The sequence below is a fragment of the Eufriesea mexicana genome, unplaced genomic scaffold, assembly GCF_001483705.2.
Source record: "Eufriesea mexicana isolate 0111107269 unplaced genomic scaffold, ASM148370v2 scaffold58, whole genome shotgun sequence".
In the NCBI taxonomy this organism is placed as follows: Eukaryota; Metazoa; Arthropoda; class Insecta; order Hymenoptera; family Apidae; genus Eufriesea; species Eufriesea mexicana.
Window position 1 is genome coordinate 640,250 of NW_016908222.1, and position 13,977 is coordinate 654,226.

The following is a 13,977-nucleotide window of genomic DNA, read 5'->3' on the forward strand; positions in this document are numbered from 1 at the left end:
CCCGGTCGCGCGCTTTCCGAGAACCGACCGGTCGCTGGATCGGTTTGCCAATCGATAGAGGAACGCTCCCGCGATGGCCGCGTGTTCCTTATGCAGCGTTCGGTTGCTTCGGATCCGCGATCACCGGCCGAAACGGAGACAGGAAGGCCCGCCTTCCTTTCCGGAATTCCGACGACGCCGGTGAACGTCGACTCTGGTTGCGTTCCACGACCGCTTCCAGCCACGGGAAGAGCTAAACAAGGTGAAGCAAGGTCGTCGAAACGTTCGTTCGAAAGCTGTTGGATCGATTTTAGAAGGTGTCACGATCGTGCCTGTCGAATCCAATGCCCGGTGACGCAAAAGCGTAACGCTCGCGAGGGAATTTTCGACTAGCCTGACACCTACTTCGCGATTACGCGTCCACACGCGTGTTCCGAGCTGGTTAACGTCAGTTTCTAGGTTCTCATAGATCAGGTAGTAGAGAAGAGGGTAGAGAAAGATTTCGCGGCTTTGACAGTCTTTTGCTCCTGCTTTGATTCCTATTCGTCGTAGAATGGGGTAAATGACTCGGGAAATGCAGGTAATGACAGTGGTGGGATTCGAAATGGTCCATTCGTATCGATTCGCACCTATCGCGATACCCAGAAGAGGAACAACCCCACGAATCTACCTCTGATTATAGAAGTAGACTCGGCACGTCCCGCTGTCAACTTTGCCTTTTGCGTCCTCGTATATTTATCCGAGCATCGACGAAGCAAGGAAAGAACGCTTCGAAAATTGAAGAAAATAGAGGAAGATTGCACAGTCGATGATTCGAAGCTGATCGGTGTCAACGTTAGTTTCTACGTCTACATCGATCACGCAGTCGAAACGAAACGGAGTAGGGAATAATTACGCGGCTATGACAGTTTCCTGCTTTTGCCTTGACTCCTATTCGTCGTAGAATGAGATAAATGACTCGGGAAACGCGGGTAATGACAGTGATAGGATTCGAAATGGCACATTTGCAACGATTCGCACCCATCGCGATACCCAGAAGCGGAACGATCCCTCGAATCTACCTCTGATCACAGAGCTGTCAACTTTGACTTTTGCGTCGACGTATATTTATCCGAGCAACGACGAAGCAAAGAACAAACGATTCGAAAATCGAAGAAGCTAGAGGACGATTACACAGTCGAAACAAAACGGGATAGAGAATAATTATACAGCTATGACAGCCTTCTGCTTTTACCTTGACTCCTATTCGTCGTAGAATGGGATAAATGACTGGGGAAATGCAGACAATGACAGTAATAGGAATCGAAATGACACATTCGTATCGATTCGCACCCATCGCGATACCCAGAAGCGGAACGATCCCTCGAATCTACCTCTGATCACAGAGCTGTCAACTTTGACTTTTGCGTCGACGTATATTTATCCGAGCATCAACGAAGCACAGAACAAACGATTCGAAAATCGAAGAAAGCAGAGGACGATTGCACAGTCGATGATTCGAAGCTGTTCGCTGTCAACGTCAGTTTCTACGTCTACATCGATCACGCAGTCGAAACGAAACGGGGTAGAGAATAATTATACAGTTATGACAGTTTCCTGCTTTTGCCTTGACTCCTATTCGTCGTAGAATGAGATAAATGACTCGGGAAACGCGGGTAATGACAGTGGTAGGATTCGAAATAGTCCATTCGTATCGATTCGCACCTATCGCGATACCCAGAAGCGGAACAACCCCTCGAATCTACCTCTGATTACAGAAGTAGACTCGGCACGTCACGCTGTCAACTCTGACTTTTGCGTCCACGTATATTTATCCGAGCATCGACGAAGCAAAGAACGAACTATTCGAAAATCGAATTAGGTAGAGGACGATTACGCAGTCGGTGATTCGAAGCTGTTCGCTGTCAACGCTCACCGATGGCGTCGCGGAACGTGCGAGAAACGAAAAGGAGAACCGGGACGAACGAAAATACGAAATAAGCCCACGATTCCTCGACTTTTACTTTCGCTAGCTAACCGACCTAACCGATATCTCGCAGAGTTCGACGACTGGCGCGTTAGATAACCCGAAAATCGAACAGGATAGAGAAGGATCGCGCGGCCTAAGGCGGTGGTAGGATCGTCCGTGAACCGTGCTCGATTACGACCAGCAATCGGCGCACGTCCCACGTACACACGGAGAAACCGATTACGCGGTTCGCGTATCATATCCTTAACGGCGCATTCTTGAACGAAGATGTCATCCGCCTAACAATACGCCGATCGTTTGCTCTCCGGAGCCTATCTCCGAGATGCGCCGACGAATCGCCAGGGATAAAGCCTGAGCTCCGGTTTCCGCGAGTTCTCCACTTCGCTTCCTCTTGCAAGGAAAAAGCAGAAGGAGAAGAAGAAGGAAAGAAGGAAGGAAGAAGAAAGTCTTCCTTCGTCTTCCTCAACCTTCTCTTCGAAAGAAGAAGAAGAAGAAGAAGAAATATCAGCTTCTCTACTCCGAGATTCGAGACTTACCCTACTCACTGTGATTTACTCGTTGGAGAGAAGAGGGGTTGTAGGTGTGGGGAATTTCGTGGTCCAGCAAACGGCGCACACGTCGTCGGTACACGGTGTTTCGTCGCCTCTCGCACTCCTCTCCGTGTACACGCCGTGTATACGCCGGTGTACACGTGTGCGCGTATTTACACGCGGAGACAGGGCTCACAGGTTAGCCTCGGCCCACATTGGCATAACACTTTCACTGACGTAACACTTCACTCTAAACTGTTGCGTTGCCATACACGTATCCCTCCCTCCCTTCCGCGCGTCCTACCTGTCCGCCGCGCCGTGATACTCAGCGATGGGAATGATGCCCTCGTAACCGACGTATCGATACCTTTGCACCGAGCCTTTGCGTCCCCTCTCTCACCGATATTTTATATTTTCACCCATTTCCCGCGAGTACCATATGGCTTCTCGTCGTGGGAGTGTCACGACCACGCGATTATGGCGACTATCGACTCCCCGATCATCGTATTTGGTCGTATTCGGTTGGCTTTCGGCGAGTCGCGGTCAACGGGCGACCTTCTGCAAACGAGTTTGCGGATGGATAGGGACTTTTGAGAAATCGGGAGGAAGATCGCTAACGCGACACTCGTTTTCCTCGAACCAGTGACTAGCGTTTATTCGATTTCCTCGAACGGATCGAGAGTCTCGCGGACAATTTCTCCCGTGATCCTAGGAAGAATTGCGAGCTTCGTACGTTCGCGAAACGTCGATGGCGATAACGATGCAAAGCAGTTCCCCGTACGATCGCGTCTACTTCGACGTCCACCGATCCGATCGAGATATCGAATCTTCCGCGTGCACCGCGGAAACTCTGACGCAACGGCTTCGCGATGCTCGGACGCGTCCCGTCGGACGAAAAGACACGCGGTCGGAAAATCCTTGGGAAATGATTAACATACCGCGGTGGCCTGGGGGAAAAAAGAGGAGAAAAAATCCGGCGAGAAAAACTCGACGAACGCTGAAACAACCGGTGCCAGGATTTCCCGGATATTAAATGCTCGTCCGGTTTTTACTCCGCTCGGCTCGCTATCGATCCCCTGTGACGGTTCGAAATAGGCGAAAAATAGTGGAAAAAGCTAAAGAAAAAAGGGGGGCAGGTATAGAGAGGTGAAACGGGCAATTCGAACGTGGAGTTTTGACTTTACTCCAAGTCAGACTCGCTCAAGCGTTCCTCTACGTCCAGTCTCGACGACGTGATTTAACCCTTTGCACTCGGCGATCTTTTCGTTAGAGGAAAATAGTAATTCGAAGACTTTCTATAAGCCATAATGTCGACGATATTTTTAAAACGGTAAATAAGATATCGTATGCAAATTAAGCAAATTAACCCATTCGAGACGGCGGTTCTTTTCGAACACGGGCCCCAGGAGCGACTACTCGGAATAACAGATGAGGGCTCGTTGTTATTATTGCACACACGGTGTGCAGTCGGTCTCGAATGGGTTGAGTAGAATTATTTTATTTCGATATACCAAGCATCGTTGAATAATTGTGAATTTCATTTATTAATTAACATCCATCGTTAGAATCCGATTAAATGGTGACTGAGAGGCGCCCCCCGAGTGCAAAGGGTCAACCATTTGAGTCCCAAGCAACGCTCGAGGCTTTCGGAGGAACACGCTCGAAAAACCCTGAACAGCACGATAACGCTTGCCTTAACCCCTTGGCTACTGTGGGCGCATATACGCGTTCAGAAATTTTGCTTTTGTGACTCGGATGGCCATATAAGCGCTCAACGCAGTTTGCTTTTCTGACACGGATGGCCATATAAGCGTTCAACACAGTTTGCTTTTCTGACACGGAGGGCGCATCTCTACCCGAAATTTTGCCGTTCTCGGCGGACATTGTAAATGAATTCCTACCCGTGTAGTACGACCAGTGCGTTTCAAAGTCTACCGTAGTCAAAGGGTTAAGACGAAGAATTATTTTATTTCGATATTCCAAGCATCGTTGAATAATTGTGAATTTGATTTTTTAATTAACATCCATCGTTAGAATCCGATTAAATGGTGACTGAGAGGCGCCCCCCGAGTGCAAAGAGTTAACCGTTTGAGTCCCAAGCAGAGCTCGAGGCTTTCGGAGGAACACGGTCGAAAAACCCTGAACAGCGCGATAACGCTTGCCTTCATCGAGTACGAAGAAGTCCAAACGGTGCGATGGCGCTTGTTTAATTTCATGTCGAAAAATCCCAATCGTCGCAATAGCGCTTGTTGGTAATACGTGACGTACACGCATCAGCAAAGTCGAGCGCGATCGCGCTGCTTGGGACGAGAGCGGTTAAATTAAAACTACCTCGATCTTTCCGTCCATCACCTGTCCATCCAAATGTAATTATCACGCGAATTAGACGTCGCGTAGACGCGTTCGCGGATAGGTAAGAAGAGACGAGCAAACGACGAGATCGGCAGACGTAAAAATTTCCGTCGAGAGTGCCCAACGAGGTTACGCGACAAAGTCGCTTCCGTTCGCGAAATCGGAAGTCGTTTTCCCAGCTTCCATGTTTATTCGATGTCCGTTCGATAGTCAGGTAGTTAGACTACGACGAGGAAAGGATACCCGTGGAAATTATTATTAATTCTTTGCACTCGACGACTTTTTCGTTAGAGGAAAATAGTAATTCGAAGACTTTCTATAAGCCATAATGTCGACGATATTTTTAAAACGGTAAATGAGAAATCGTATGCAAATTAAGACATAGAATTATTTTTCTTCGATATTCCACGCGTCGTTAGGTAATTTTAAATTTGACATATTAATTAACAATGATCTCTAGAATTTGATTAAACGGTGACTGAGAGTCTCCTCTCGAGTGCAAAGGGTTAAAATACAGGATGTCCCCCAAAAAACGTATACACACTTTAACCCAATGCACTCCGAATTATTTTTCAATTTCGTTGCCAACAACTCCCTGCTATTTTAAGTATTTTCTTTGAAATTTACTTTATAGGACCGGTTCCTTCACTGCTACTTATTTTAAACAATTTTGTTTACTGATTATATTAAATATAGTTCTCAAACATTGTTGTGATTTATATTTCGAATTTAAGTCATTCAAATAGTTACTTATCTTCTATTTTCTTGTTCAGTATATAAGGAATCGAAGAACGTCGAGTGTAACTGGACATAGGAGTTCCTGTGATGAAAACTGATGTCGAGTCACACTCGACAAAGGAGTGCAAAGGGTTAACACCTTATTCTTTCTAATTGATTTTTTCTCTTCTAGGCACAACCCATTTTAACCCTTTGCAAATTCTAGAGATCATTGTTAATTAATATCTGAAATATAAAATTGCCCAACGACGCGTGGAATATCGAGATAAAATAATTCCATGTCTTACAATTAATCTGCACTTCTTAGTTACCGTTTTGAAAATATCGTCGACTTTATGGCAGAAAGTCTTCGAATTACTATGTTTCTGTAACGAAAATATCGCCGAGTGCAAAGGGTTAAATAACGGCTGATTTTAGACTAGACTTTGAAAAACGTAAATATATTTTAAAGTACTATCACCATAATCTGTAATCCGTTTAAATATATACTGTTTTTATAATCACGCAGTGTATACATTTTTCTTGGGACACCCAGTATTTTATAAATTCGCCGCTCGAGCGCAAAGGGTTAAAGGCGCTAACTCGGGTGCGGCCCGATTATTGGGACCGGAAGCGTAGGTAGAGGTAGGCACCTGCTACGATCGGACCAAGCCAAGACCAAGGGTCTCGAGACGGTTCTGGATCACGGATCGACGAATCGGTCGGCGAGTCGATCGGTTTACTGGCTAACCGTAACCCAATTTTGTGCGTCGATAGAGAACGTGCGTTGCGTGTACGCGTTTCCAACGTACGTCTCCAACACAGGTTCTCGGCACACGTGCACACGGACACCGGTGACTCGCGTAGTATAAGGAAATTCCCGATCTCGCGAGCCGTGATTCTCTTGCGAAACTGTTTACCTGCCGGCGTATGGGATAGGTCCAAGGATAAAAGATTACACGAGCCTCTCCGTGGCGTTAGCGTCTCTCTCTCTCTCCAACCATTGCTCGCCTCCCTCCATTTTTCTTTATACTTTTCCGCCGCTGCTGAATTCGATCGGCCTACTTTCCAGCCTATTCTCTTACGCGCGGATCGTCCGGCGACCGTGTCCGTGGATCGAGACCGATTTTTAATGCTCGCCGATTTAAAGTCGCCGAGACTGCTGTACGCGGAGGAGAACTGCGCAGGCATCCTTTGCCAGCGAGTCATCGCGAGCGCGAGCTGAGATCGGCTTGCTTTCGTAAGTGTCGATTCGCCGAGGGAAATGAGCAGAGAGGAACTGTGTCTAACGTTTGCACCGATTTATCAGGCCACGTTGCGAGAAGCTTTCGAAACGCATTTCGTGGCAAAAAGAGCAACGGGTTGCGAGATAACTCCCTGCAACGGGAATTTTTCCTCGCTCTCGGGAAAAAGAATTACGAGCCGATCGCTCGTTCTTGCCTCCATTTTCCAACCGAGATCGGCAGCGCGCTCAACGCCGAGAATTAACCGGCGTAGAAGAAACCTCGCGAGATTAGACCAAGCCTCGTCGAATGCGCAATTTTCGAGGAGGAAATTCAACAACGAGTCAGCGTTAAGCGTTAAATAGGTATATCGCGATGAAACATTAATAGTAGTCATGATTAAACGGAACGAAATTGAAGAAACGCGGGAGTCGTAAGGAATAAGAGATCGGTAACGTGCTCAACGCGAAGAATTAACCGACGAAAAAGAAACGACGCGAGATTATACGAAACATCGTCGAATACGGAATTTTCTCATGGAAAATTCAATACAAAGTCAGAGTTCAACGTTAAATCGGTATATCGCGATAGAAGACTAACAGTAGCGACGATTAAATGAGTCGAAATTGAAGAAACGCAGGAGTGGTAGAGAATAAGAGATCGGTAACGTGCTTAACGCCCAGAATTAACCGGGAAAGAAGAAACGACGCAAAATTAAACGAAGCTTCGTCGAATGCGCAATTTTTTCGTTTAAGATTCAAGACCAAGTCAGCGTTAATCGTTACATAGGTATATCGCGATGAAACACTAATGGCAGCCATAATTAAATGGGACGAAATTGAAGAAACGCGGGAGACGCAGGGAATAAGAGATCGGTAACGTGCTTAACGCAAAGAACTAAGCGGCAAAGAAGAAAGGGCACAAAATTATACGAAACATCGTCGAATGCCGAATTTTCTCATGGAAAATTCTAGACGAAGTCAACGTTAATCGTTAAATGGGTATATCGCTATGAAACACTAATGGCAGCCATGATTAAATGGGACGAAATTGGAGAAACGCAGGAGTCGCAGGGAATAAGAGATTGGTAACGTGCTCATCGAATGCGCAATTTTTTCGTCGAAGATTCAGGGCCAAGTCAACGTTAATCGTTAAACAGGTAAACCACGATGAAGCACTAATGGCAGCCATGATTAAATGGCACGAAATTGAAGAAACGCGGGAGTCGTAAGGAATAAGAGATCGGTAACGTGCTTAACGCAAAGAACTAACCTACGAAGAAGAAACGGCACAAAATTATACGAAACATCGTCGAATACGGAATTTTCTCATGGAAAATTCAATACAAAGTCAGCGTTCACCGTTAAATCGGTATATCGCGGTAGAAGATTAACAGCAGCGACGATTAAATGAGTCGAAATTGAAGAAACGCAGGAATCGCAGGGAATAGGAGATCGGTAACGTGTTGAACGCGAAAAATTAATCGACGAAGAAGAAACGGCACAAAATTATACGAAACATCGTCGAATGCGGAATTTTCTCATGGAAAATTCTAGACGAAGTCAACGTTAATCGTTAAATAGGTATATCGCTATGAAACACTAATGGCAGCCATGATTAAATGGGACGAAATTGGAGAAACGCAGGAGTCGCAGGGAATAAGAGATCGGTAACGTGCTCATCGAATGCGCAATTTTTTCGTCGAAGATTCAGGACCAAGTCAGCGTTAATCGTTACATAGATATATCGCGACGAAATACTAATGGCAGCCATAATTAAATTGGGACGAAATTGAAGAGACGTAAGAGTCGCAGGGAATAGGAGATCGGTAACGTACTTGACGAAAAAGAAACGACGCGAGATTATACGAAACATCGTCGAATACGGAATTTTCTCATGGAAAATTCAATACAAAGTCAGCGTTCACCGTTAAATCGGTATATCGCGATAGAAGATTAACAGCAGCGACGATTAAATGAGTCGAAATCGAAGAAACGCAGGAGTCGCAGGGAATAGGAGATCGGTAACGTGTTGAACGCGAAGAATTAACCGGCAAAGAAGAAACGACGGGAGATTATACGAAACATCATCGAATGCGGAATTTTCTCATGGAAAATTCAAGACGAAGTCAGCGGTCACCGTTAAATCGGTATATCGCGATAAAAGGCTAACAGCAGCGACGATTAAGTGGGACGAAATTGAAGGAACGCCTGCGTCGCTGGGGGATAAGGGATCGGCATGCATCCTGTATTATTTTCGGCGTCGCGAGGAACCGGCAGCCATTGTGTTCTCGCTGCGCCGCTTCCTCCTGTCGTGCAAAGTTAATTTTCATTGCGAAAGCAGGCGACGGACTGTCAGGAAAATTGCATGGAAACACGACGGCGAGGAAACGCACGGCAGAAGTCACGAAGCCGCGTGCACGCCGCTCGTGGGAATTAAGTTACCGACCCGCGTGTCCTTCGCGCTTAATTATACCGGCGCACCGACGCGACCCGTAGCCGGATAAGAGCGTGTTTTATCGTTAAATAAAAAGGGAAGGAAGCGTCGTATCGACACAATGAACGGACCTTGGAGGTTTCCGTGACGGGATTCCAGCTTTTCCGCAGTTTCATGGAAACGACGCGCCGAGCTTCTCGTGTCTTACCATCCGCTCTTTAAATCCTGCATACTCGCGTCCTTTCCATCCGTTTTATATCTCCTATATTTCTCCAATACTTCCGTCCCGATATATAATACCTTCTCGTTCGTCCATTCGAACTTGAAGCGAATTTCAATCTCGCGAGAACGAAGTATAATCGAAGGAAATAAACGCGTAGGGGATAATTAACGTTAAATACTTTTCCAGTCCGCGATCTCTCGTAATCGATAAATAAACTCGGCCATTTTGTTGGCCGATCGCTTGGGAATATATTAAGTACGAATCTAGAATCTAGAATTTTTCATCGAAAATTAAATTAAATAGGACTTATTTTTACGTTAGAGAGAGTGACGCGATGTGTAATTATTCATTTCGGCAACGACGTCAAAAATGCCAACGTAGTTGACACGTATACCGCAGGCTGACGAGCGAACGTTTCCGGTACACCGACTCCATTAATTCGCTTAATGGGTTAATCGTAAAACGTAACCGTAATAGTCGAAACGAGAAATCCCGTTTAATTGCAAAAGTGTATTTAATTACAAAAGATTCGACTAGCACGCTCTATTTGCCCTGAGAGTCAGTTGGCCAGAGCGCGAGAGGTTAGGTCGTAGAAACATCTCGGCACGGTCACGTTTCACGGGAGAAACGACAAAGCGCGGTCGGTGAACGAAGACGCGACGCGAGGGCGCGAGTTCCAGCTAAGTCGATTTCGAGAATGTCGAGAAAGCCGCGGGAGATTGTTGGCCGGAAAGAGGGACTCCCTCAAAGGGACTGTCGAGGAAGTCTCTACTGTAAACAGACCGCGCGCATCGGCTTCGAAAAACTAGGGGCCAACGATGCACGTGTTGCGCGTTAATACGGCCTAACTACCACACAACAGGTCCATATAGTCGTTTCCGTGTGTCGTGCTTTCGAATTATTTCCCAACCCTTCTACGACGCCGAAGACGCACGCGGCACACCTGCCGCGAGTCTTCTAACCTTAACGATCTCGTAGATTTTTAACGCCGCGCATGGGAACACGCCGAGGATTATCGTCTGTTTACGTACGCGTCGAGTCTCGTTTCGGTTTCGAGAACCCTTCGCGTGTCGCGCACCCCCCGCCCCGCGCCACAGCGCCACTGCGCAGCCGCGAGTCTACGACGCGGCCGAATATATCTCGGACTGTACGATACAGCGATATTACGGTGACTCGGTGTAGCGAACGCGCGACACGACGTTTCCTAGCCGAGAGCATCGATTGTAGCTTCCTTCGCTATACTCGATTTCCGTGGGGCGTCCGCGAAAAACGTTCGATCGGCGAGGAACAAAAGCTTAAAAGATCTCGCTGCACCGCGGCAGGGAAAACATGTTTATACAGGCAGCGGTAGATTTCCAACAGGTGGTTCTCGGAATCCGTTTCCCAGCGACACCAGACTCTTTTCGGCACGGATTTTCTGCCGCGCCGAGTCGATCGAAGAAATTAGCGAAGCGAGCAACTTCCGCGCGGGTCGCGTCCGCGATGAAGAAACAACGAGACCTTGGGCAAATATTATCTCAAGTTTTTTTACGCCGGAGAAATCGGAAGGGAATCGTCCGCGAGTTTCACCACGGCTTCCGCGTATGCTTTCGAAAACACTTTTTTTTTCCTCTCCTCTCTTTTTACTCTCCATGCACCAAATGCACGTCGACGATGCTCCTTGCCGTTTACGAGAGGCAACGACGCTTACTTTCCACGATAGAAACGCGACGGTGGCGGCGGCGGCGGCGGTGGCGGCGCTGGCGATCTACATGGGCGAAACCGATTCGACGAAGGAAGAGAGGCGCGCGCTCGTGAAAGTAGAAAAAAGAGGCTCCCGAGGGGGACTCGCTGTTCGTCACGCGGCCCGTCGCGCTTCTGTCTCGTTACGTATTTACGCGTCAATTTAGTCCTTTCGCGAGGAAAAGCGGCTACGGTGACTCACCGCCTAGACTCGTTCGCCGTGCACCGAGTCACTCCACAGGCTCGATCGGTGCCCTAAAATCGACTCGCGATTGCTCAAGGAATTCTTTCTCTAAAAGGAAACGAAATAAACTTTCGTCCCTGTACATCATAATTTTGCAACGTCTCGATCGAATCGCGTCGAATGATTGGTACGACGAAACGTATTCCCCCGGCCTTTATCGTCGTTTTATCCACGGACGCGTAGAAAGGAAAGGACGTTCGAAAATGTATTAGGAAAGAAGAGAAATTAGACAAGATGGCGTTGGCAGTTGAGGTTAAGGAGGCTGATCAATCCACGTCACGAATCCGAAGGTCACGCATATGAATTCCAATGTCCATACCTTTTCGTATCGATGCCTTTTCGTCCTCCTACGTTATGAAATTGCAACGTCCCGTTTCCATTAATGTTTCCACGCAACGAGACGCAATACCACCGCCCAATGTTTTCATTCCATTTCCGCGAACCATCGCGAATTCTACTCTCGTGACGATCGAACGTGGCGCTAGATCGCGCGCGCGAATATCGCCTCGGGAGGGGTTATAGGTAATGCCGGAGTGCCTCGACAGGGGGCCCTGACCCGATTGCAGAAAATGTCAACACTCTCGTTACGTGGCGGCACTATCACCGGCCGCGAAGCATACGCGCGCACGAAAACGCTCGGAACGGCTCGGCGCGGAGCGGAGCGTGGAGCGGAGCGCGAAACGGGGGGCGAAGAACGGTGGGTGTATGGGTGCGTGAGCGCGTGTGCACACACGTAAGCTCGGTACGCTTTGGTGTCTTTAAAGTGGCCATCTTGACTTCACTTTCAAACGCTGCTTGCTATCGGGCTGGAGAGAACGAACGTGCGAGAGAGAGACAGAGGAAGAGAGAGATGGAAGGACATCGAGGAACGTGGGACGAAGACGGAACAGCGGTGTACGCGCGCTGTGGCACCGTGTGGCAATACGAGGAAGCCGATTACCCAACGATCCAGGATCCCTCCGTACCAAACACTGGTTACACGCGATTCCGCTTAACACTCGCGTCTTACGTGCTGTTTGCCGTTCTATTTCGCGTCTATCTTCTTTCTTTAGTCGCCTTTACGGGCCACCATTAAATACAGGGTTGAGGTGGCCCTCTGTGGTCACTGATCAAAAGTTCCTCTAGCGGTGGTGGGGAGGCTGACAATGGGGACAGTCGAACCGAACCTTACAGGGGGCGCGATTAGTGGAGAAAATTCTAGAACGATCGTGCAATGACCGATGAAGAATAACGCAGCTGAGAATTACGTTTCCCGATCTAACCGATGCTCTGTACTCTCTGAAACGAACGGTAGGATCTTTTCTTTTTATACGATTAACGGTGCGAGGATCGTTCCTAGGGAATTTCTACGAATCGATCGAATTAGTTACGAACATAACCTCCGATCGGCGTAACCTATCGACACGCGTATACGTAGCCATGTATATTCTTCGATATCCGCGACGTTCCTTTCGAACGATCTGAGATCGTAAACATGGAAACTCGAAAGGATGTGACGAAGAAACGGTGAAATAAATTTCAGGCGACTCGAGACTGGTCATAGGCAGCGAAGAAGGAAGATGCATCGATGGCAATACGGTCGGATATCGATTCGCTGCACCTGTTTTTCTTCGACCAACAGGCATAGAACGAGGGGAGAGAAAGAGAGAGAGCCGACGACGCCGGGTCTCGAATCTATTTCCGTGGGGCCCTAACCCGAGTGCCGAGAGACGGAAACAGACGGACGGGGGAAGAGAGACAGCGCAAGAGGGGAAGAGGAGAATTTATGTGTTTGGAGAGGGTCAAGGGAACGAGGGTAGCGACAAGTGCAGCGGAGTCGTACAGCTGGATGCAACAGGGGGTAAAGAAACGCGTTTCCCTGTCACGCGTGCGTTATCCAAACTAATTTTTTCGCGTCACTGAAAATTCCTCTTTTTATTTAGATCCGAACGAGCTGCTGCGTACGATGCTCGGCTTTTCGCGTGACTACTAACACGCAGGTAGGAGAGAGAAAGAGAGAGAGAGAGAGAGAGAGAAGGGGAAAAAGGAAAAAGAAAAAACAGAGATTTTGTCTGGAGAAAGGAACGTGAGAATTCACCGATATTCCCAATTTTCACCCGCTCATCGGTCGATATATCGCGAGCGCAGCCATGCTAACGACTCTACGTGAAAATCCACTTTTTTGCCGGTTACGCAGGATGCACACGGCGAAAGTGATGCGTGTCGAAGAGACGAGACAGTGGAGTCTGACAGACCGAGCAAAAGTGCACGCGAGAGTATGCACGAGAAGTTCTTTTCTCCTCTGCGACTCAAGGAGTTCACTGGGTAGAATGGTTCACGGACGTGAACTCGGAATTCGTTTGCCGGCGAGCGAGCGGCTTATGCATCGGGTCTGCGATATTATGCGAGAGGATAGGAACGATAACGAGACCCTGCGAGTATTTTTGCTAGAAAGATCGATCGAGCGGCGTAACTGGATCGATGTTGCTCTCTTCTGCGCTGGCAAGCAAAGCGGAAACGAACTACCGGCCGCAAAATTGTTACCGACAGCAAGTGGAACGTAAATACACCGGGGACACGAACGGCATATTTTGGTCAATATG

General features: G+C 47.9%; 2 protein-coding genes across 5 annotated transcripts in view; one reads left to right on the top strand and one right to left on the bottom strand.

The window, feature by feature from the left end:
- Eip74EF (Ecdysone-induced protein E74) overlaps positions 1 to 13,977 on the bottom strand; it is a 183,786-nt gene that overhangs the window by 118,473 nt on the left and 51,336 nt on the right. The window lies entirely within an intron of this gene.
- LOC108554515 (uncharacterized) lies at positions 12,604 to 13,382 on the top strand. The gene is made up of 3 exons (XM_017909827.1): positions 12,604 to 12,685; positions 12,918 to 13,235; positions 13,318 to 13,382. The coding sequence occupies exons 1-3, from the start codon at positions 12,616 to 12,618 to the stop codon at positions 13,365 to 13,367; spliced, it is 438 nt and encodes a 145-aa protein (XP_017765316.1). The 5' UTR covers positions 12,604 to 12,615; the 3' UTR covers positions 13,368 to 13,382.